The sequence below is a fragment of the Scyliorhinus torazame genome, chromosome 17, assembly GCF_047496885.1.
Source record: "Scyliorhinus torazame isolate Kashiwa2021f chromosome 17, sScyTor2.1, whole genome shotgun sequence".
NCBI lineage: Eukaryota > Metazoa > Chordata > Chondrichthyes > Carcharhiniformes > Scyliorhinidae > Scyliorhinus > Scyliorhinus torazame.
In genome coordinates, this window is record NC_092723.1 from 72,564,412 (window position 1) to 72,589,559 (window position 25,148).

The window sequence follows — 25,148 nt, forward strand, 5'->3', positions numbered from 1 at the left end:
CCAGGCGGGAGAGGGGACGTAGTTTATCAAGATCACGGAACATGAGTAGGACTACGAATACTATTAGGAGTAGAAGCCCACGTGCACGTGAGATTTTGTTTGCTTCCAATAAATTAGATGAAAAAGTTATCAAAGATGCCAAACAGCAAGAACTGCATAGTTGGAGTGAATTTGGGATATACACGGAAGTACATTATAGGGGGCAAAGAGCTCTATCCCACAGATGGATTTGCACGGAAAAGGTTCTTCCGAAAGGCCGGGCTTATGGCAAGGGGATTTGAAGAAAACTTAGAAGTTCAGGATTTATGGGTATATTCACCTACGGCAGGAAAGGTTATTTTAAAGATCTTCTTGACTCTATTAGCCACAAAGGCATGGGAATGCAAATCTATACATAGAAAAGCTGCCTTTTTGCAGAGTCATCAGCTCCAGATAGACATTTTTCTCCGTCCTCCTAAAGAGGTAGCTAACATAGAAGGGGTACTCTGGAAGTTGAACAAATGTGTATATGGATTAAATGGTGCGTCTAGAGTCTGGTATTTTTCGGTAAGGTCAGTTTTGTTAAAGTTAGGCTGTTGCCAGTTGAAAGTAGAGCCGGCAATATTTTACTGGCACGATAAAGGAAATCTTTCTGGCATCTTTATGATGCACGTCGATGATTTTTTGTTGGGTGGGACTAGTGACTTCGAATCTATTGTAATCTCTGGTTTGAGTAAAGAATTCAGGGTTGGAAGTCAGGCTTCCGGTGCATTTAAATATATTGGACTGGAAATCGGACAGACTAAGTTAGGGGCACCTTTACGTCAGCAATCTTATTTGGAAAGCATCAGCCCAATAGCAATTAGTCGTGGCCGGGTTTCACAAAAAGACACAATGGTTTCCAAGATGGAAAAAGAGCAACTGCGAAGTTTAATTGGGCAACTGAATTGGTTGGGTAGACAGACTAGACCGGACGTGAGTTTCGATGTCTTAGAGTTGAGTACAAAAAAAAATGAATGATCCCAAAGTGGAAGACATAATAAGAGCAAATAAAGCGTGTGGCCAAACTAAAAATGCAGGAGTGTGTTTTGAGGTTCCCGATTTTAGGTGGCCGTAGGCACTTGAAATTCATAGTTTATAGTGATGCATACTATGCAAATCAAGCACAGGCGGTTTTATAATTTTCCTCTTGGGGACCAATGGTAAATGTTGTCCTCTTGTGTGGGAAACAAAGAAAATAAGGAAAGTGGTCGAAAGCACTTTGGCTGCTGAGACGTTAAGCTTTGTAGAGGCGGTGGATATGGCCTTTTATATATCTCAGATATTGACAGAAATTTAACTTTTGGATATTGTTAATGAAGGGCGCCTGTTTCTGTGATTTTTTTTTTCTTCCAAAAAAAAAAGATTTGAAAAAAAGGGGGGAAATTGCATGTGTGTTTTTGAGTTTCTTTAAATTTTGTTTTCACCTAATTATTTTTTTTCTCCAAGGAAGGGGAGACTGTTAAGTAATGGGTTAAGAGACATTGCAATTAGTTGTCTCATTTATGTTAAGTATCCAATGATTGACACTGATCTGTAAAGGGGCTTCAGGTGGCCCTTGTGTCAGGTGGTGTGTTGTTAGAGTTTTGTGCAGAGGCTGTGGAAGTGAAATAAATGGTGTTTGGTGAAAAGGAACAGGACTTTTGACTCTTCATACAACGGTAACTAAAACGTATAACAAGGGAGTCCAAGGAGTTCACTGTATGGAAAGAAGAGAACATGACACAAGCTTCAGAATCTATAAGTGAGAGAGACAGGAGTTGGTGGACATATGGGATTAAATAAACACCCAATTGTGGAATAAAATAGCACTTTCAGATGATCATTTGATAATGATTGAAGTTGGAACTCAAATCAATTTCTGAGGTCAACCATTGCTACCCAACTATAGCAGTGGTTGAGATCAGCAAATGATACATCACCTCAACCTCATGCAATGTCTAAATAGGACACAGATAATTACAGATATTTTTGACTGGATTCAGACAAAGCATAGGATGGTCAAAAATGGGTACCCGCTTGCACCAGGCTAGGCGATTAAATCATAAAAGCTTGCACACATTCTTCATTTCACAAATTTCACCCAAATTAATTAAATTCTATTTTGACAAGCGATATGATGAGGTTGAATCGAATACCAGACCTGTTACAGGTGTGCTCTGGTTTGAAACATTCTCTGTTGTGGCTGACCGACTGGTGTCAGATGTTTGCTGCTGAAGAGTGCTCGGCTGTTCTACTAACTTAACTGCTGCTAGTGCATCGGGAGGAAAGTTCTGCATGTCCACAGATACGAGGCAAACAAGCTGATCTGAAAATTTAAATAAAGACACGTTATGTCTCAAATATTAGAACTCATCAGACAACTGAAAAAGAGAAGGACTTCCGGTGGCGGCTATGAAGGAGTAGGTCGCACATTTGGTGGCTCCCGCTCGGGTCGGAACTTTGGACCTTTTCCCCCGATTTTTTGTCGGATCTGAAGTGGAAAATTGATGTTGGAAGCAATTGTGAAGAGGAATCCTACATCAGTGCATGGAGAAGCGGACCAGGAGTGCTCGCAAAGGAAGAAATAGACGAACGGAGAAGGCTTGGACTGAGGCTGCCGGGAGAAAGCATGCCGGACAACCGGAGTTCTGCCTTGACGACCCAGCGGTCGACAGAGCAGTTGATGCAGTTTATACAGGGGGGCTTCGCCAAGCAGAAACAGGAATGCTTGGACCCGATTAAGGAGTCGAATGCACGACTGGACCTCAGACTGGATGCTCAAGATCGGGCGATCCAGAAAGTGGAGAAGGCACTGACTGAGCAGGAGGAGCACCAAGCTGCAGTGGAGTTGGAGGTGGGAATGTTGAGAGTCCACCAGAAAAGGCTCCAGGAGAAGGCGGAGGATCTAGAGAACAGGTCCAGCTGGCAGAACTTGAGAATCATGGGTCTCCCAGAGGGGTCCGAAGGAACGGACGCAGGGGCATACATAGCGGCTATGTTTGAGAAGCTACTGGGGAAGGGGACGTTCTCCCGATCCTTGGCGGTGGACAGGGTGCATAGAGCGCTAGCGAGGAAGTCGCGCGTGGGTGACCCCCCCCCACCCCGCGAGAGCAATGGTGGTCAGATTTCACAGGTACCTGGACAAGGAGTGCATTCTACGATGGGCCTGGCAGATGGAGACCAGTGCCCTGCGTATATATCAGAATCTGAGCACAGACGTAGCCTGAAGAGCAGGGTTCGACCATATAAAATGTACCCTTTTTAAGAAGGTGGTAAAGTTTGGACTACTGTACCCGGCCCGTCTTTGGGTTACGCACGAAGAGCAACATTTCTACTTCGAGTCGCCTGAGGAAGCGATGGACTTTGCTATAAGGAAAGGGCTGGTATCGAACTGAGGTGCTTGGACTGAACTTTGCTGCAGTGCTCGTGTTTCTTTTTTGTTCTCTTCTCTTCAGTTATTTTTTAAAAAAAAGTAAAGTTTTTGTCTTTGGATGCCCACACGCGACTTCCTCGCTAGCGCTCTATGCGATCTGCTCCTATATGTGTTTGGAAGGGATAGAAGAAATTATGGGGATTCTGGGGGATTTTGGCCAGTTTTCGGGTCATAAAATGAACATGAGGAAAAGCGAGATGTTCGCGATCCAGGCAAGGGGGTAGGAGAGACGATTGGGGGAGCTGCTGTTTAGAGGGGTAGGGGGAAGCTTTCGGTACCTAGGCATCCAGGTGGCGCGGCAATGGGAACGGCTCCACAAGCTTAATCTGGCCCGACTAGGAGACCAAATGAAGGAGCATTTTCGGAGGTGTGACGTGCTCCCGTTGTCACTGGCTAGGAGGGTACAGACAGTGAAAATGACGGTACTCCCGAGATTCCTGTTTGTTTTTCAGTGTCTCCCCATCTTTATCCCACGGGCCTTTTTTAAACGGGTAAACAGAGTGATCTCGGGCTTCGTATGTGGGAGCGAGTAGAGGTGGCATCTTGTAAGGGCGCTAGTTTGGGGGCGTTGGTAACAGCGTCTCTGCCGTTCCCACCGGCATGCTCCTCCACCAGCCCAGTGGTGGTCGCGGCCCTGAGAACAGCATCGGTCTGGTCGCCAATTTGCGATAATCACCGGTTTGCCCCCGGGACATTAGATGGAGGGTTCCGGAGATGGCAGGGAGCAGGGATCGAGAGGATGGGCGATATGTTTCTAGGAGGGAGCTTTCCCAGCTTGAGGGAACTGGAGGTGAAATTTGAACTGACGGGAGGGAATGAATTTAGGTACCTGCAGGCGCGAGACTTCCTACGCAGGCAGGTCTCAACCTTCCCGCTCCTACCACCAAGGGGGATACAGGACAGGGTAGTTTCCAAAGTGTGGGTGGGAGAAGGGAGGGTTTCGGATATTTATAAGGAGCTTATGAGGTCAGAGGAAACACAGACCGAGGAGCTGAAACACAAATGGGAAGACGAGTTAGGTGGAGAGATAGAGGACGGTCTCTGGGCGGATGCGTTGAGCAGAGTCAACGCGTCCGCAACATGTGCCAGGCTCAGCCTGATACAATTTAAGGTCGTTCACCGGGCCCACATGACAGTGGCCCAGATATGCAGGTTCTTTGGGGTGGAAGATAGGTGCGCAAGGTGTGCGGGAGGACCAGCGAACCAATTCTGGCAGGGGTTTGCGGAGGTCATGTCCAAAGTATTGAAAACAAGGGTGGCGCCGAGTCCAGAAGTGTCGATTTTCAGAGTGTCGAAGACCCGGGAATCCAGGTGGAGAAAGAGGCAGACGTTCTGGTCTTTGCTTCCCTGGTAGCCCGGAGACAAGATATTATTAGCTTGGAGGGACTTAAAGCCCCCGAAGTCGGAGACCTGGCTATCTGACATGGCTAGCTTTCTCTGTCTGGAGAAAATCAAGTTCACCCGGAGGTGGCAGCTGTTTATTTACTTCTTTAGGGAAAATTAACCATCAGCGGGGGTGGGGGGGGAGGGGGGGGGTAGTTTAGTGCAGAGTAGGAGGCTACAAAAGGTGGGATCTGTGAGAGAGGAAGACGGCTTTATATTCATATGTACACTTTCATCTGTTACTGTTATAAAGCCCATAAATACCTCAATAAAATGTTTATTAAAAAAAATTAGAACTCATCTAATATTACTGCTGCAATCACTAAGCGCTCTCAGTGTAGGTGGACCACTGAGACCAAGAAATAAAGCAAATAGATGAGAGAGAATTTGAACAGTATTCTCCTGATCTCGCACCATAGATTCAGCAGGAATTGGAGATACTATGTAAGCAGTTTTAGCTTTTTACACCTTCCCCCAAGGTGTCTGACAAATTATGGCAGCTGATTAGGAGAATCCTGTGGAAATTCTCGGTGATGATATTTTTTTTATTCTACATTTTCACATTTTCCTTCAAACATTTACACCCCACCCACAAACAGTAAATGGTAACAAATACAAAATCAATCCCCTTAACAATACCAATGATCCCATCCTCCCACCACCCCAAACAACAGCCCACCTGTCAATATATGCATCCAATAAACCAAACCCTCCCACGGTGGAAACAAAAATCAAAGGAGAAAAAGAAAAAGGAGTCCAGGACCGCCCATGGTCACCATTGACCTAGAGTCCACTCCCCCCTCCACTCAACGCCATCCAGCCTCTGAAAGAGTACCATACATGATACCCAAGAGTTGTACACCGCCCACCCCCCCCCCCCCCCCCTCCCTCCCAAGTCTCCAGCTCCTCCCGTCCACTGCCTCTTGTAAAACTCCTCCTCCTAACCTCGGTTCCATCCCCCCAACTTTCCACCCCGGCTAGACCACTCAGACCCTGTTCTGCCAGGCTCCGATGGCCACAGCCCCTCCCCCCACCTCACTCCCGTTCACTGGCCGGCTTAAACCGGCCAGCGTGGAGGCCCCCGCCCGGGTCCCTTTCCCTTTGCCCGGCCCTAGGAAAGCCCAGAGATCCCCTTTTAGCACACACACCCCGCATATCCACCTACACCCCAAAGAGCCCTCATTTCGAGTGAAAGTCCCATCCCTTACCTTGTCCAAATATATACAACATTGGCTCCTTTAGCCCCTACACCCGCACGCAGTGAAACAAAAAAAGAAGAAAATACAGTCATGAGGTTACATCGGCACATGGCCATTTCTCAACTTGTCAGTTCTGCCACAGTCCTTCTGCCTTCGCAAACACCTCCGCTGCTTCCGCCGTTCCAAAATAAAAGTCCCTGAGCTTATAAGTCACCCTCAGCTTCGCTGGATACACAATGCCGCACTGCACCTTGCTAATGTACAGTGCCCTCTTCACCCGGTTGAAGGCAGCCCGCCTCCTCGCCAGCTCCACCGTAAAGTCCTGGTATACACGTATATCAGCTTCTGCCCACTGCACCACCCCCTTCTGCTTGGCCCAGCTCAGGGCCTTCTCCTTCACACTGTACCTACGGAAGCACAGAGTCACTGCCCTTGGTGGCTCACTTGCCTTTGGTACAGGCCTCCACGACCGATGAGCCCGATCCAGTTCATATCGGGAGTGATCCTTCCCCCAATAGTTTTGCCAGCATCGCGGCAAAATACTCAGTCAGCTTCGGTCCTTCAACTCCTTCGGGCAGCCCCACAATTCTCAAATTCTGTCACCTGGATCTATTTCCCAAGTCTTCCATTTTCCTTCCCAGATCCTTGTTAATGTCCATCACCTTCCGCATCTCCTTCCCCATCGAGGCAAGTTGATCACCGTGCTGCAATAACGTCTCCTCCACTTCCTTCAGCGCCTCCCATTGCTCTCGCACCTCCGCTCTGCGCTCACCACCGCCGTCATCACCGGTGAAATCGCCTCCTCCACCAGCGCACTCAAAACCTTCCTCATCTCCTTCCTCACCGTCTCCATGCATTTTGCAAACTGCCTTTCGAATTCCGCAGCCATCACCGTAGTTATTTCTTCAGCCGCAAGCAATGCGGCCTCCCCGGTGCTCCAGCCTCCATTTTCTTTACTGAACCCACGATGACCTTTCCACTCCCCGACGGACTTTCAGCCGCTTTTTTCACGGCCGTTTTTTTGCTGGTCTTCGACATTCCCCTCCTCTGTGCTGTCTCCCGACATTTACTGCCTTCGCTGGCCCTAGGACCGGGCGTTAACCCCCGACAATGCCGTTCCCGAACGGGAGCCCTCCAACACGCGTCTGCCTCCCGCCCCCCCGTCACCGAAAGTCCCTCGGTGATGATATTTAAGGCAATTTTGCAATTTATTAAATTTACTACAAAGTTAAGCTTTGTCCCTTACACATTACCCCGAGGCTTAAAATAGATCTAAATTTGGACTGTACTGCAATCCATTTAAGATCCTTTAACAGATTTTAGGACATAAATGATACATAGCATTTAAGAAATTATGATCCTCACAGTTGGATTTTTAATCCAGCAAAAAATATTTTTCTTGGCCAATACACAGGACAACTGGACCAGTGCCTGTAGTGCGTTAACAGAAGTAAAGCACCAATATTTGTAGTTAGTACATATTTTCCATGTGCTTCTATTTGCTCATTGCCTTTCTCTTCATCATTACTGTCTTCTGTTATCAGTTTTTAAAAAAACTTTTCTATGTCTTTCCCGTATCTCGCATTGAGCATTCAATTGAAATTACTAATTTCTGCACAAATTGTGTATCATAATACAATACAAAATTTACTGGCCCAGATTTCAAAAAGGAATGTAGGGTTCATGAAAGAAACTGCAATTTCTGAAACAATTACACTACTGAGATTAGTATCGAGATAATGTCAGGGGTAGGGCATAAGCCACTTATCAATAGAATTACAATGGGTAGAAAATGCTTCTTTGATACCTTTATAAAAAGTATTCCAACTTACCAAAATCAGAGTGATTCTCTATAAAGGAAAAGCAGCATCCTAACTCACCAATACTTCTCTCCACTTTGATGATCTTGGTGCAGGTCACCTCTCCCAGGCTCGACAGCATATACAGAGCTTCCAGACTGGCCAGTAAGAGCAAGATATCTTGGAGAGACAAATGGTTCACAATCTCTCGATAGGATTCCTGTTCCACACACTCACAGATAATATCTACATTCTCCTCAATTTTACAAAGATTAGCCAAGATTTCCATTCCTAGAATCAAGAAAAAAGAGAGTCAATCCTTTCAATGCAGAACAGCTTCATTTCTCAGAAATAGAAGAAGAATGAGAAAGGGGTTAATTCAAGGATTATACACTTATGCAAAGTCAAGATACTGAGGGTAAATTAATAAAAATAAAAATACTCCAGATGTTGGAAATCTGAAATATTAATAGAAAATGCTGGAAATATTTGGCAGGCCCGGCAACATCTGTGGCGGGATAAACAGAATTAACATTTTAGATGTGTGACCTTTTGTCAGATCCAAACCTGATACGTTAACTCTGTTTCTCTCAGGGCAGCACAGTGGCGCAGTGGGTCAGCCCTGTTGCCTCACGGCGCCGAGGTCCCAGGTTCGATCCCGGCTCTGGGTCACTGTCTGTGTGGAGTTTGCACATTCTCCCCGTGTTTGCGTGGGTTTCGCCCCCACAACCCAAAGATGTGCAGGCTAGGTGGATTGAACATGCTAAAATGGCCCCTTAATTGGAAAAAAATGAATTGGGTACACTAAATTTATTTGAAAAACAACTCTGTTTCTCTCTCCACAGTTGTTCTCTGAGCAGAGTATTCTAAATTATTTATATATAGGTTTGGTTCAAGCATATCAATCAATGACGGTTGGGAAATAATGCTAATAACTGGTCATATTATTTCTCACAAAACCAGTTTACTCAGATTTCCTGCCTGATGGTCCATGTGTGCATTCATACACACCTCACTACTTTATTTTTCAGCAGTAATTTGCCTTGGTTTAGGCAAGCACCTGCATTCATGCACTTGATTCAACTTTGACAATTACCGCAGTTAATCCCACTAATATTAATTGCAAATTCACTTCTAACGCATGCCGTAAAAAGAAGCAATTATATCAGTAGGAAAAAGCCTTACTTTCTTATTTTCAACAAGTTTTAATTCTAACATTTTCTTTAAAGTATGTTTATCAAAATTTTCTTCTCATAACAATCAAATAAACCAGAACAACAGAATGCAAAAAACCCCACAAGCAAATAAAGAAGTAAAAAAGCCTCAACACATAATTAACTTAAATACTGAAATTAACCTAAACCCCCAAACAACGGATGGAGGCTAAATCCTTAAAAAAGGAAATAAATGGTTGCCATCTTAGTTAGAACTTCTCCACCGACCCCCTGATGGTGAATTTGACTTATTCCAAGTGTAGGAATGATGATAAGTCACCCAACCGAGGAGAGGCACTGGACGGAGTTGGAGACCTCCAACCAAGCAATATTCGCCTCCAGGTTATCAGTGAGGCAAAGGTGACCAAGTCTACTTCTGCCCCAGACTGAATCACCGGCGAATCCGACACCCCAGAGATGGCCACCAACGGACACTGATCTAAATCCATATGAAGTATCTCCAACATGGTATTAAAGAATGAAGCCCAGAAGCCTGCAAGTTTGGGGCAGGACTAGAAAATGCTGGTCATGCCAAGAGAACAGTGATCACACCTATCCTCACCATTTGGGAAAAACCCATTCATCCTTGGCTTAGTCAAGTGTGTCATGTGTAACACCTTAAACTGAATTAGACTCAACTGTACCTAAGAATATATAGTTTTCCATTCAAGGAGTGAATGGGTCGTTGAGATACCCATTTGTATGGGCATTCAATATTCTTTTGGCTGCCCTCCCTAGATTCTCTTCCAAACAGCACTGAGGGTATACTTGCACCAGATGGACCTCAACAATTCAAGAAGGTGGCTCACCTTCTCGAGGGCAACTAGGAATGGGCAGCAAATGCATTGCTAGCAGCACCCACATCCAATGAATGGCTGTGAAAAAACTTTTGAGTTGATGAAAAAGCTAAAAAATGTTAAACAAGTTGAATGAATGCGCAAACCTTGAGCAAAATCAAACGATTCTCTGAATGCAATTATAATCCTTTAATTTGTGAATGGCCCAAAACTTAAGACTAAGCACTACAAATTTGGGGTACAAGTAGTTTGTTCGGTTTTCGATGCAAGGAGGCTCTGGCATGCTTTTAGACTGAATTGTTTATCTGGTGTAACTTGTATGGATTCCAAAGTGACAACTCAGTGATTTGCCCCTCATCAAACTTATATTGAAACCCCATCCTTGTCACTGAACAAAGAAATGCTGTACTGTGTTCATTCAGAAACAGGCGTAGGGCTTGTCTGATTTTAGCAAGGCTCAAGTACCCATTAAAAGGAAAAAAGTTGACAAATGCCTTTAACTCAATAGGAATTTGCAGAGATTTTAAATAGTACATTTTATCCAGAGTGGAATTTCACTGACTGTGGGTAATGAAGTATAACACTGTGTAAAGATTATTATAAATGTTCTCCCCAACTCTCACTATCTATAACTGCAAAAAAGATTTTTTTTTAAACGTATTATTTGTATTTGTTTGAAATGCATTTGGACATATAGAAACCTTGAATATAATTGTATTTTTTTTTTACATGAAAGGAGAAGCGAGGTTCTTTTGGGAATAGGTAGGAAATAATAATTCAAAAATATAGGTAACTATGATAGCACAACAAAGCCAGATGGTGACAGCCTGAGTACGTGTACCAAAGTCTTGATTCATAGTCTTAAATGAATCATTTCAGTTCTTTCTTACAGGTTGTGCCTTCTCCTAGCCAACCATCCTCTTAATTCAGAACCAAGATACAGAATAGTTGCATACCCAACAAGCCGGGCAGCTGGGGCATACGAATGGAGGACTCCAACATCTTACGACGCCCATTGTTGAAACATTTTGTGGGATTTTTAACTCTCCATGCTCTCTTCCTTCCTCCCCAAAATATAGAATTGAACTGTTGATGTTAACTGCACTAACAGTAGGCTTCAGTTAGCAAGTAATGAGATTTCAAACTCTTAGAACTGGTAATGTCTGCTTTTCCACCTCAATATGGCACTCAAGTTTGAGTGCAGGGAAGTGGGTATTCCATTGATAGGAATTTGACCCGCTTATTTCAGCACCGTTGATGAAGCCCTCTATACATTTTTACAGCAGTGAATGCCTGCAGACAGCCCTAAGCTTGTCTACAGGTTTGGCTGGGCATGAGGTATGGGGTAGAGTAGTGCGGCAAGTTGGAAGAGATGGCTAGTCGCTAGTTCACTTGTGTTTACAGATGCCACGTTTTTTTTGTCTATATAGCTGTTTGAACCTTGAGTATGAAGCTGCTATGCATTCCTTTATGTTGGTTTTCACAGGCAGTTAAACTTTTTGTAACCATTATAACCCATACCATACAGTGTATATAATTAAGTGCCAGGTTATTCTTTTTTTAAAGTTGAGATTTGTAGACAGCTTAGCTGAAGCTTAAAGACCTACCAATTAACAATTGAAAATACTGCCGTAGCGCATATAAATTTTAAAATTAAACCTATTTATTTCATTTGGGGTCTTTTTGTTGACCGTGTAGTCTGTTCAGCTATCTATAGTGTGTGGTGGTGGTGGTGGTGGTGGTGGGGCGGGGGGGGTGTTGCTCAATTAATGGAAACATCTGCACACAGCTCACTCCAAGTGCTGAATGGAGCTCAATAAGGACATTTGGCATTGGGTGCTGCAAGCTTCCAATACAGTTTCACCCAAATGAATGAAGAGCCACTTTGATCTACACAACCTTCATTGTTTGTGGTTTGGGGTGGTTGGGGGGGGGGGGGGGGGGGGGGGGGGCATGCAGTAGTGGGTGTGCTTATTTCTAGGATATCAGTGCCATTTGAAGGTTAGCTTTTGGCAAGAGTACATCTGTAATAACATGTTGTTCATATTCCTTTTTCATGAGGTGAGATGCTGTACCACTGCAGCCCAGTATCATCTGACAGAACTAGCTGCAGTAACATCGAGCACATTCTTCTGAGTGGCATCCACGAGGCTTGATTTTTATTTTAAACACCAAAGTTAAAAAAATATATTTTTTTATGCTGCTGCTGTCGTCTTGCACCATTACATAAAGGTCATTCTATGATGTTAGCGTTTTTGTCAAATGGTTCAAATTTCATCCCGCCTCCATTTTGCCTCAAAACTGGTGTGCCACCACTGAACAAATTAGTTCCAGGTTGTTCTCTTGGATTGCTAGAAAGAACTCCATGACTGTCATTAGCAATTCATGATCATAGAATATATAGTGCAGATGGAGGCCATTCGGCCAATCGAGTCTGCACTGGCCCTTGTAAAGAGCACCCTGCTTCAGCCCACACCAGGCGGCAGGGTAGCACAGCGGTTAGCACTGTTGCTTCACAGCTCCATGGTCCCAGGTTCGATTCTCGGCTTGAGTCGCTGTCTGTGTGGCGTCTGCACGTTCTCCTCGTGTCTGCGTGGGTTTCCTCAGGGTGCACTGGTTCCCTCCCACCGCCCAAAGATGTGCAGGTTAGGTGGATTGGCCATGCTATATTGCCCTTAAGTGTCCAAAAGGGTTGGGTGCAGTTGCTGGGATGGGGTGGAGGTGTGGGCTTAAGTGGGGTGCTCTTTCCTGGGGCCGTTGCAGACCCAATGGGCCAAATTGCCTCTTCTGCACTGTAAATTCTATGATTCTATGATCCACCCTATCCCTGTAACCCAGTAACCCCACCTAACCTTTTTGGACACTAAGGGCAATTTAGCATTGCCAATCCACCCAACCTGCCAATCCATCCAACCTGCACATCTTTGGACTGTGGGAGGAAACCGGAACACCCGGAGGAAACTCACTAGACACAGGGAGAACGTGTAGACTCCGCACATAGTGACCCAAGCCAGGAATCAAACCTGGGACCCTGGAGCTGTGAAGCAACAGTGCTAACCACTGTGCTTCTGTGCCGCTGTACCGTGATAAGAGATACACTTAACAGAGGGTTGCTGGTATTTTGTCCTTTGTAGAAATACTTTTTAAAAATTTCTTTACTGGAGCATTTCATTATCCTATCCTGCAACAGGATTGGAACTGAAAAGTCTGCCCCTACCATAGCGGAAAATTCCAAGCCAACTACATGGAATAATTCAGCCTCAATCTCACGAAGGTCTGGTGAGGGACTTTAGTATTTTTTTAAATTTTAAAATATTTAACATTGTTCCCTTTGCAACCCAACATAGTAGGACACAGTGATTTTACAATGAATGTATCTTTTTCTAACACTGAACTCCTTACTAGAAAAGTTTTATTTTAATGAATAATACACCATAAAGTTTGTTCAGTGAGATACAAAATCCCATCCGGAAATAAATGCGGGATAATTTGAAGGGCTGGTTCTCGTCTAGCATCCATTTCAAAGCAATACGACGTTTATGGTAAATCTGTAGAGATCATGCAAAACAATCATGTCTTGTTAGTTTAAAAGTACATAGTTCAGAAAGAAATAACGGTGAAGGGAAATGCTAAAACTGAAATTTCTGAATTGTTTTCAATGAACATAAGGCATCTGTGGTACTTTCCCAAGATTGTTTAATATTTAAACATTATTGCAGTTTTGTTTTATTGTCTCAAGAATGGCTGGCTGACTATTTGACTACTAGATGGGGCAGGAGGGACATATACTTTTTAAATTATTTTTTAAAGTTCGGGTACACATTGTGTCCCTGTTTTCTGTGACTAGGACAATTGCCTTTTCTCTCCCATACCCCACCGGAACGGAATTATATTTATTTGTGTGGTTTTTTTCTGTTAATGTGAATATATTTTGATGTCTCTTTGAGATGAATACATGAAGAAATAGTAGATGTAAAATATTCCGGGTCAGAGTAACCTTTTGTGAGAAATGTGTTTTATTTTTACTCATGATGAGGCAAATTGTAAACCTTTTAAATTTCAGTCTTTTTTGTGTTCATGTAAATTTTTATTGTTTTTACATTGCTCTTTCAAAACATGATTAACATTCTGACTGATGGGAACTTCCGGGTGCGGCTATGCAGAGCTAGGTCGCATATTCGGCAGCTCCTGCTTGGAACGGACTTTTGGGCTCTTTTACAGGGCCCCCATGGCATTTGTTTGACATTTCCCGGTGTGGGAAGAAGGCTGCAATATTCCCCCGACAGTGTCCCCCAGGAAGGGTATGTCTCTGGGTTGCCAGACACGGCAGAAACAGTAAAAGATTTGGCTGCAACTGCAGGATAAACAGGGCCTCTTCCAGCATGCAGGCGGGGGAAGGGCAAGCTTAAAGCTGCAAGCTGACCTGAGGGCCTGTATCAAAGGTGAATTCTAGCAGCAGAGGGAACAACTGTGAAAAGACCTCATCAAGGCCACTGAAGGGACTTCCGGTTGCGGTGATGCCTAGCTAGCCGCACGCTTCGGCAGCTCCAGCTCCGACGGACCTTCGGGCTCTTTTAAGAGCCCCAACGGGGAATTTTTCGACGACGCAACCCGGTGTGGGGTGTGTGAGAAGGGAGTCCCCCCCAAACGAAGGAGGAAAAAACCGGCGGCGGCAGCGCGAGGAATCGTCGACCAAAGGGTCAGAAAGAGAGAAGTACAAGATGGCGGCGGAGAAAGCGCAGGCGACATGGGGGCCTGAGCAGGATGAAATTGTGAGACGGTGCGTGGAGCTGCTGAAGAGGGAGGTGCTGACCCCGTTGCTACAGGCAATTGAGGGGCTCAAGGAGACATTAAAGACCCAGGAGACAGAGCTCCGCGTGGTGGAGCAGAAGGTGACAGATATTGAGGACGAGATCCTGGGCCTGGCGGTTAAGACACAGACGCATGAGGCACTTCATAAAAAGTGTACTGAAAGGATCGAAGCCCAAGAAAATGGAGTGCGAAGGAAGAACCTTCGGATACTGGGTCTCACCGAGGGTGTGGAAGGAGTGGACTGTGGAGCGTACGCAAGTACGATGCTGAGCTCACTGATGGGTGCTGAGGCCCCTACGGGCCCCTTGGAGGTGGAGTGGGCAAATCGGATTCCGGCGAGAAGACCAAAAGCGGGAGAACCACCCAGGGCGATAATCGTGCGATTTTACCGCCTTAAGGATAGAGAAGAGGTCCTGAGATGGGCTAAAAAGGTGCGGAGTAGCAGATGGGAGAATGCAGTGGTACGGGTATACCAGGATTGGAGTGCGGAGGTGGCGAGAAGGAGGGCGAGCTTCAACCGAGCCAAAGAGGTGTTGCATAAAAGGAAGGTGAAGTTCGGGATGCTGCAGCCGGCAAGACTATGGGTCACGTATCAGGAGAGACACCATTATTTCGAGACGGCGGAGGAAGCATGGACCTTCAAAGAAGAGAAATTGGATCGGAACTGCGGGAAATGTTATTGTTAATGTTATGGTTGAAGTTAATTGAGAAGTAAATTGGGAAGGGGAGAGACATTGGGGAAATGTGGGCGCCGGTGAGGGGGGAAAGACAGGACATAGTTGGAGAATGGGGAAGGGGAGTGGGAGGGGAAAGGGAGCTGTGCCATAAGAGGCGGGTCAGGTAAAGGGATGTTCCCGCGCCAGAAAGAATAAGGCGGGAAGACAGGCGCAAGGGAGTTCCCCACACGTGGGGGTCGAGGAGTGAGCAGGAGTAGCCGGGGTCAGTTGAAGTCAGCTGACTTACGGAAGTAATATGGGGGGAGCAATCATGCTAGAAAGAGATCTAGCCGGGGGGGGGGGGGGGGGGGGGGGAGACAACTGGGTTGCTGCTGCGGAAATCCAAAAGGAAATGGCTAAAGAGTGGGTGGGCGGGGATGGTGTGCGACGCTGGGGGAGCGAGCGGGAGCGCGGAGGCGGGATATGGGACTGGCCTAGAGAAGGTATTGGCTAGTCGACACGGGAGGGGGGCAGGTAGCCCCCTAGTGAGGCTGATCACGTGGAACGTGAGAGGCCTGAACGGACCGATAAAAAGGGCCCGAGTGCTCGCGCATTTGAAAGGATTAAGGGCAGACGTGGTTATGCTCCAAGAGACACACCTAAAGGTGGCGGACCAAGTTAGGCTAAGGAAAGGATGGGTGGGACAGGTGTTCCACTCAGGACTGGACGCAAAGAATAGAGGGGTGGCCATTTTGGTGGGGAAACGGGTAGCATTTGAAGCAAAGAACATCGTAGCAGATAGCGGAGGTAGATATGTAATGGTGAGTGGCAGGCTGGAGGGAATGGAGGTCGTGTTGGTTAATGTGTATGCCCCAAACTGGGACGATGCGGGATTTATGAGACAGATGCTGGGGCGTATACCGGACCTGGAGGTAGGAAACTTGATTTTAGGAGGGGACTTTAATACGGTGCTGGACCCGGGGCTAGATAGATCCAGCTCAAGGACCGGAAGAAGGCCGGCAGCGGCCAAGGTACTTAAGGGGTTCATGGACCAAATGGGGGGAGTGGATCCATGGCGATTTCTTAGACCTAGGGCTAGGGAGTTTTCCTTCTCCCATGTCCATAAAGTGTACTCCCGGATAGATTTTTTTGTTTTGGGAAGGTCGTTGATCTCAAGGGTGGAAGAAGCTGAGTACTCAGCCATAGCGGTTTCGGATCATGCCCCACATTGGGTGGACCTGGAATTAGGAGAAGAAAGGGAGCAGAGAACACTCTGGCGATTAGATGTGGGACTGATGGCGGATGAGGGAGTGTGTGCAAGAGTGCGGGGGTGTATTGAGAGATACCTGGAGGTCAATGACGACGGCGAGGTCCCTGTGGGAGTGGTATGGGAAGCACTAAAAGCAGTGGTCAGAGGAGAGCTGATCTCCATTGGGGCCCACAAAAGGAAAACAGAGGCCAAGGAAAGGGAAAGATTACTGGGGGAGATTTTAAGGGTGGATAGGGAATTTGCAGAGACCCCGGAGGAGGAATTGTACAGGGCGAGGAGACGACTCCAGACGGAATTTGACCTTCTGACCACCAGAAAGGCGGAGGTACTGTGGAGGAAGGCACAGGGGAGGAGGTATGAATATGGGGAAAAGGCTAGTCGCCTGTTGGCTCATCAATTGCGAAAGAGGGCAGCAGCGAGGGAGATAGGAGGAATTAGAGACGAAAGGGGAGACACGGTGCGAAGGGCAGGAAAGATAAATGAGGTGTTCAAGACCTTCTATGAGGAACTGTATAGGTCTCAACCCCCAGAGGGAGAGGAGGGGTTGCGGCAGTTCCTGGACCAATTGAGGTTCCCGAAAGTGGAGGAGCGGGGGGTGGTAGGCATGGGGGCACCGATTGGGGTGGACGAGGTTATTAAGGGACTGGGAAGCATGCAAGCAGGGAAGGCCCCAGGACCAGACGGGTTCCCGGTGGAGTATTACAGAAAATATATGTGGACTTGTTGGCCCCGTTGATGGTGAGGACGTTCAATGACGCCAGGAAAGGGGGGACTCTACCCCCGACGATGTCGGAGGCGACGATATCGTTAATTTTGAAGAAGGATAAAGATCCGGGTGCGGGTCCTATAGACCCATTTCATTATTGAACGTGGACGCCAAATTGTTGGCAAAGGTACTGGCATCGAGGATAGAGGACTGTGTCCCGGGGGGGGGGGTGCACGAAGACCAGACAGGGTTCGTAAAAGGGAGACAACTGAATGTTAACGTGCGACGACTATTAGGGGTGATAATGATGCCCCCAGTGGAGGGGGAGGCGGAGATAGTGGCGGCAATGGACGCAGAGAAGGCATTTGATAGGGTGGAGTGGGAGTATTTATGGGAAGTGTTAAGGAGGTTTGGGTTTGGGAACGGGTATATTAGCTGGGTTAGACTTCTTTATGGGGCTCCAACGGCAAGCGTAGTTACAGGTCGACATAGATCGGAGTATTTCCGACTATATAGGGGAACAAGACAGGGATGCCCGCTGTCTCCATTGTTGTTCGCGTTGGCAAATGAACCTCTGGCCATGGCGTTGAGAGACTCCAGGAAATGGAGAGGGGTGACTAGAGGGGGAGAAGAACACCGAGTCTCGTTATACGCGGATGACCTATTGTTATACGTGTCGGACCCAGCGGGGGGGATGATAGAGGTTATGCGAATTTTGAGGGGGTTCGGGGATTTCTCGGGGTATAGGCTAAACATGGGGAAGAGTGAATTATTTGTGATACATCCAGGGGACCAGAGTAGAGAGATAGAAGGCTTGCCTCTAAGGAAAGTGGAAAGAAACTTCCGATACCTGGGGATTCAGATCGCTAGGAGCTGGGGAACCTTGCACAGACTTAATCTGACACGTTTAGTAGAACAAATGGAGGAGGACTTCAAGAGATGGGACATGCAGCCTCTATCGCTGGCGGGCAGGGTGCAAGCAATTAAAATGATGGTCCTCCCGAGGTTCTTATTTGTATTTCAATGTCTTCCTATACTAATCACCAAGACCTTTTTTAATAAAATAGACAGGAGCATCACGAGCTTCGTGTGGGCAGGGAAAGTTCAGAGAGTAAGGAGGGGGTTCCTTCAGCGTAGTAGGGACAGAGGAGGATTGGCACTACCGAACTTGGGCGATTACTATTGGGCCGCCAATGTGGCAATGATACGTAGATGGATGATGGAGGGTGAGGGAGCGGCGTGGAAAAGACTGGAGAGAAAGTCCTGTAAAGGGACGAGTTTAGAGGCGCTGGTGACAGCGATCTCACCTAAAAAGTTTACCACGAACCCGGTGGTGGCGGCAACATTGAATATCTGGGGACAGTGGAGGCGACAGAGAGGGGTGCGGGGAGCCCTGGTGGGGTCCCCAATCAGGAACAACCATAGGTTCGCCCCAGGAAGAATGGATGGAGGATTTCAGAGCTGGTACCAGTTGGGAATTAGGAGGGTGGAAGATTTATTTATAGATGGGACTTTTGCGAGCTTGGGAGCATTGGAGGAAAAGTATAAGTTGCCCCGAGGAAATTTCTTGAGATATATGCAGGTGAGGGCGTTTACTAGACAACAGGTGAGGGAATTTCCGTTGCTCCCGACACAGGGGATACAGGACAGGGTGCTTTCAGGGGTGTGGGTCGGAGAGGGCAAGGTGTCAGAGATTTACCGAGAGAGGAGGGAAGAGGGGGAGGAGTCGGTGGGCGAACTAAAAGGAAAGTGGGAAGAAGAACTAGGGGAAGAGATAGAGGAGGGTATGTGGGCTGATGCCCTAAGCAGGGTAAATTCCTCTTCCTCATGCGCCAGGCTTAGCCTGATTCAATTTAAGGTGCTACATAGAGCACACATAACGGGAGCAAGATTGAGCAGGTTCTTTGGAGTGGAGGACAAATGTGGGAGGTGTGGCGGGAGCCCGGCAAACCACGCACATATGTTTTGGGCGTGCCCGGCACTGGAAGGGTATTGGAAGGGAGTGACGGGAGTGATTTTGCGGGTGGTGAAGGCCCGGGTCAAACCAGGCTGGGGGTTAGCTCTATTTGGAGTTGCGGTAGAGCCGGGAGTGCAGGAGGCGAAAGAGGCCGACGTTGTGGCCTTTGCGTCCCTAGTAGCCCGGCGCAGGATCCTACTCATGTGGAAGGAGGCGAAACCCCCCGGACTGGAGGCCTGGGTAAATGATATGGCGGGGTTAATTAAACTGGAGCAGATAAAGTTTGCCCTGAGAGGATCGGCTCAAGGGTTCACCAGGCGGTGGCAGCCATTTCTCGACTACCTAGGGGAACGTTAGAGGGAAGACAGATGACCAGCAGCAGCAACCCAGGGGGAAGGGGGGGGGGGGGTTTAGTTTAGTTTAGGTCAAAGATAAAGGGGTTTTGTTACTTGTGTATTGTTAAAAATTTCTGTATTGTTATTGTTACGTTTGCTTTGTAAGAGGGGAAAAATTGTTGTTTGGGAAAAAAATTTCAATAAAACATTTTTAAAAAAAATTCTGACTGATTAGTGCATCAGTATTAAACCATATAATGATAATGAAGGTAATTTTAATAAACAAAAACTGAAAGCTACGCTAAAGAATGAATGTGAAAAAATGTACATAGTTGTAAAAAATGTTTCTCAGCATCATTTTCTATGTACTTTTTTATTTATGTGATAGTTTAATTAATAAACATCCTTTTTATCCTTGAAGATGTATTAAATATATTTTATGTATTTCGAAAAAAAAAGAATTAGACTCAACTGAGCACATGAGGACATGGAGTTGACCCTGTGAAGGGCCTCACTCCAAACCTCACCAATAAGAACAGGGCCCAATTCAGTGGGCAGCCCATTTTGCCCTCAACACTTAATGGAGCAGAATCCGATGAGAGAAAATGGCCATATATCACAGAAATAGACCTCTCGCCAGGCCGAGCCAGGGTCTGAATCCTCTTCAAGGAAGGTGGTTGTGCCAAGAAAAGGAAGGAAAAGCTTTCTGTGAAAAGTCGCAAACTTGAAAATACCGACAAGGGCTGGAATAGGGCACCTGGAATTTATCAGCTAACTTGCTAAATCTGGCAAACCTCCTCCACGAACAGTTCCCCAATACGCTCCAAACCCATCCCTTCCCATGAAGTAGATGAAATATTGGGTCAAAGTCAGAAGGTAGAAAAAAGTGATTTGCAAATCGAGGTAAGTGGAGGCATGAAAAGAAGCTTACAATGCTGTCTAAATTGTTTCCAAATTCTGAGAGAGACCACCACCACTGGATTTGAGTAAAATCTAGCAGGGGGGCAATGGTGCAGTGACTATGGAAAGAAGAGCAGAAATAGTGGAGGAGCAAGCTTCTATTTGTGCTTAATTAGAATCGGGGTCACTGATCCACAACAACACTTTTTGAATACTAGCAGCCCAATAATAAAATACATTGGAGAGGGTCAAGCCCCCGATTGTCTATCCCTTTGGAACAGAATGATGTGGATTCTGGGATTCTTACCTATCCAAATAAAAGTGGATATAAATTTGTTAACCATGCTAAAAAAGGTTTTGGGTAGAAAAATGGGAAGACATTGAAAGAAAAAGAAAAACTTCAGGAGCACAATCATTTTAATAGTTTGAATCCTACATGCCAGGTTGGAGGAAGGTTGTTCCACCACTGCAAATCTATTTTGACACTATTAAATCAAGCTTGTGTAATCCAATTTATGAAGTGAGGCCCAGTTGTGGGGTACCCCGGCACCCAAATAGTGAAAGTTTATTATTAGAAAGGTGAAAACGTAACGTCCCCAATTGGGCTTGCCTCCCAGGGGGGTTAACAGGAAACATTCACTCTAGCCTAAATTTAGTTTATAACCCAAGAAGGAGCTGAAGATGTTGAGCAACTTAATTTAGCCATCAATGGAGGGGGCTGGGCCTGTACCATGAAGAAGTAGGTCACCCGCATAGAGAGACACCTGATGTTCCACCCCATCTTGGCTATACCTCTTCATTGACTAGAGGACCTCAATGCTATAGAGAGAGGCTCTATTGCCGGGGCGAACAAGATTTAGATTTGTCACGTGTACTGAGGTACAACAAAAAATATTGTTCTGTGTATAGTCCAGGCAGATAGTTCAATACATGAAAAATATAGGATATACGATAAATACACAATGTATTAGCCACGGGCAGCACGGTAGCACACGTGGATAGCACTGTGGCTTCACAGCTCCAGGGTCCCAGGTTTGATTCCGTGCTGGGTCACTGACTGTGCGGAATCTGCACGTTCGCCCCGTGTCTGCGTGGGTTTCCTCCGGGTGCTCCGGTTTCCTCCCACAGTCCAAAGACGTGCAGGTTAGGTGGATTGGCCATGCTAAATTGCCCTTAGTTTTCAAAAAGGTTAGATGGGGTTATTGGGTTATAGGGATAGGGTGGAAGTGAGGCCTTAAGTGGGTCGGTGCAGACTCGATGGGCCGAATGTCCTCCTTCTGCATTGGATGTTCTATGTTCTAAATACATAGACATCAGGTGAAACATATAGAGTGTATTACTATTCAGTAGAGAAGATGCATGGAGTAATCAGTTCAGTCCATAAGGTGGTCATTCAGGAGTCGTAACAGCGGGGAAAAACTGTTTTTGAATCTGTTAGTGTGTGTTCTCAGACTTTTGTATCTGGTGGGAGGGGTCTTTGATTATGCTGCCCGCTTTCCCCAGGCAGCGGGAGGTGCAGACAGAGTCAATAGATGGGATGCAGGTTCTTGTGATGGACTGGTCAGTGTTCGCGACTCTCTGTAGTTTCTTACGGTCTTGGGCCGAGCAGCTGCCATACCAAGCTGTGATGCAGCCAGATAGGATGCTTTCTATGGTGCATCTGTTAAAATTGGTAATAGTCAACGTGGACATGCTGAATTTCCTTAGTTTCCTGAGGAAGTACAAGATGGTCGTAGCATTGACCTGGGTGGACAAGGACAGATGGTTGATGGTGTGCACAACAAGGAATTTTAAGCTGTCAACTATCTCCACCTTGGCACCATTGACGCAGACAGAAGTGTGTACGATACTTTGCTTCCTTAAGTCAATGACCAGCTCCTTAGCTTTGCTGACATTGAGGGAGAGATTGTTGTCGTTACACCACGCCACTCGGTTCTCAATCTCTCTCCTGTTCTCTGACTCATCGTTGTTTGAGATCGACCCACTACGGTTGTGTCATCAGCAAACTTGTAACTGGAGTTGGAGCCAAATTTTGTCACATAGTTGTGTGTGTATAAGGAGTATAGTAGGAGGCCCGGTATTGAGGACTATCCTGGAGGAGGTGCTGTTGTTTATCCTTACCGATTGTGGTCTATGGGTCAGGAAGTCAAGGATCCAGTTGCAGAGGGGAGTCAAGTCCTTGGTTTGGGAGTTTTGATATGAGCTTGGCTGGGATTATGGAGTTGAAGGCGGAGATGTCATCGATGAATAGGAATCTGAGGTAGAAGTCTTTGCTGTCGAGATGCTCCAGGGATGAGTGTAGGGCCAGGGAGATAGCTGTGGACCTGTTTTTGCATATATGAATTGCAGTGGATCAAGGCATTCTGGGAGTATGGAGTGGAGAAAGTGGGCAGCCCTGCTTAATACCCCTATTCAAGGAAAAATAATCAGAGTTCAAAGCAGTTGTACAAACACTGGCAGTAGGGGCATTAATTAACAGGCAAATCCAGGAAGCAAATTTATGTCTAAATCCACACCTTCCAAGAATCTCAAATAAATGCTCCCATTCCACTCTATCAAATGCCTTTTCAGCAGCAAGAGATACTATCACCTCGGGTTCGGCACTGAGGAGAGGATAAGGATGACATTTAACAGATGACATATATTGGCGAACAATTGTTGGCCTTGCACGAATCCCGTTCAATCCTTCAAAATTATATCTGAGAGGCAAGACTCTAACCGGAGCTACAACACCATAGACAGCAACTTGACGTCCGCATTCAAAGGGTAAGACGGTATGAACCACACTCTGTCAGATCCTTGTCCCTCTTAAGAAGCAGTGAAATCAAGGCTTGAGTCAGGGTCGGAGGCAGAGACCCCGAGATAGAGAACCATTGAACATGTCCAATAATAAAGGTACAAGCTGCTCCATAAAATTCAATCGGAAAGCAATCTGGACCAGGGGCCTTGCCAGACTGCATCACCCCATCTCATTAGGGCGGAACAGACATGACCGATTTATCTGGAGGGAGCTCTAATCTATAAAGATCGTGGTAAAAGGATCAAAGAGCCGCATTGACCTGGGGAGCTGTGGCAACTAGTGATATCCTGGGAGGCCACTTGACGTTTGAGTTGGTGCGCCAGAAGACGACTGGCCTTCTCCCTGTACTTGTTAAAAGAGCCCCTGGAGTGCTGTGACTGACGTACCACTCTGCTAGTAGACAATAGCTCGTACTGGGTTTGTAATTTGTTTCCTACTTGCCAATAGTTCCGGTGTAGCATCAAGCAAGTACTGATGATCCACCTCTAGAATGTAATTCACCAGCCTTTGCTGCTCCAACCTCATTGTCTTTAACATATATGTCCTAGGGGAGTTGTTTGCTTGCGCTGTTGGGGAGGGTTTAAATTAAATGGCAGGGGGATGAGAACCAATGCAGGAAGTCAGAGGGTAGTAAAGAGAGGATCGAAACAAAAGCTAGTAAGGAAGGCAGAGAAACAGATTGAACTGCCTGTTATGGCAGAGGGGTGGGAACCAGAGCAGTAGGTCAGCAGGAGAAATAACAGGGCGAGCTACATTCTAAGGCAGTAAGATTATGAGGAAGAGCAGGCAGGGAGTGCTTGTTCAACGTAGCGAGGCTGGTGGGCTGAAGTGCATTAGTTTCATTTCGAGGAGTATTCAGGTAAGACAGGTGAACCTAGAGCTTGGATTAGACGTGGATTATGGTGGTGTTGCAATTACAGAAACGTGGTTGAAAGAGGGACAGGTTTGGCAACTAAACATTCTAGGATTTTATTGCTTCAGGCAGGATAGAGGGGGTACAAAAGGGGTGGGGGAGTTGAATCATTGGCTGAGGAGAATATCACAGCTGTCATGAGGGAGGACACCTTGGAGGGTTCAGGCAGCGAAGCAATATGGGTAGAGTTCAGGAATAGGAAGGGTGCTGTCACAATGTTGGGGGTTTACTACAGACCTCCTAACAGCCAGCGAGAGATAGAGGAGCAGATATGCAGACAGATCTTGGTAAGATGCATAAACAATAGGGTTGTTGTGGTGGGTGATTTTAACATTCCTTATATTGACTGGGGCACACTTACTGCTAGATGCTTGGATGGAGCAGAATTGTAAGGAGAATCCAGGAGGGTTTCTTGAAAGAATATGTAAAATAGCCCAACTCGGAAGGGCATATTAGACCTGTGCTGGGGATTGAGCCCGGCCAGGCGATCGAAGTTTCAGTGGGAAATCATTTTGGGAACAGTGATCACAATTCTTATGCTTATGGATTAGGACAAGAGTGGTCCTCATGTGAAGGTGTTGGACTGGGGAAAGGCTAATTACAACAGCATTAGTCTGGATCTGGAGTGTTGATTGGGCGTGGCTGTTTGAGGAAAATCAACATCCTGCATATGTGAGGCTTTCAAATGTCAGTTGATTAGAATTCAGGACCGGCATGTACCTGTGAGGATGAAAGAAAAGTGTGGCAAGTACAGGCAACCCTGGGTAATGAGGGATATATGAACCTTGTCAAAAAGAAAAAGGAAGCATTCTAAGGTTTAAAAGGCTGAAGAATATAAAGCAAGTGGGGTTAAATTTAAGGTCAGAGTTCGGAAGGCTAAAAGGGAATGGTGAATGGTGCTTTTCTGAATGGAAGGCTGTGGTTAGAGGAGTTCCACAGAGATCAGTTCTGGGGCCTTTGTCATTTGTGGTGTA

General features: G+C 46.3%; 1 protein-coding gene across 3 annotated transcripts in view; it reads right to left on the reverse strand.

Moving 5' to 3' along the window:
* Positions 1-25,148, reverse strand: part of LOC140393946 (AT-rich interactive domain-containing protein 2-like) — a 467,509-nt gene that overhangs the window by 132,949 nt on the left and 309,412 nt on the right. For all 3 annotated transcript variants that reach the window (XM_072480629.1, XM_072480628.1, XM_072480627.1), the window contains 2 exons: positions 7,896-8,105; positions 2,162-2,326 (listed from right to left, as the gene is read on the reverse strand). In XM_072480629.1, coding sequence (XP_072336730.1) covers positions 2,162-2,326; positions 7,896-8,105 — 375 coding nt within the window. The remainder of the gene's footprint in view (positions 1-2,161; positions 2,327-7,895; positions 8,106-25,148) is intronic.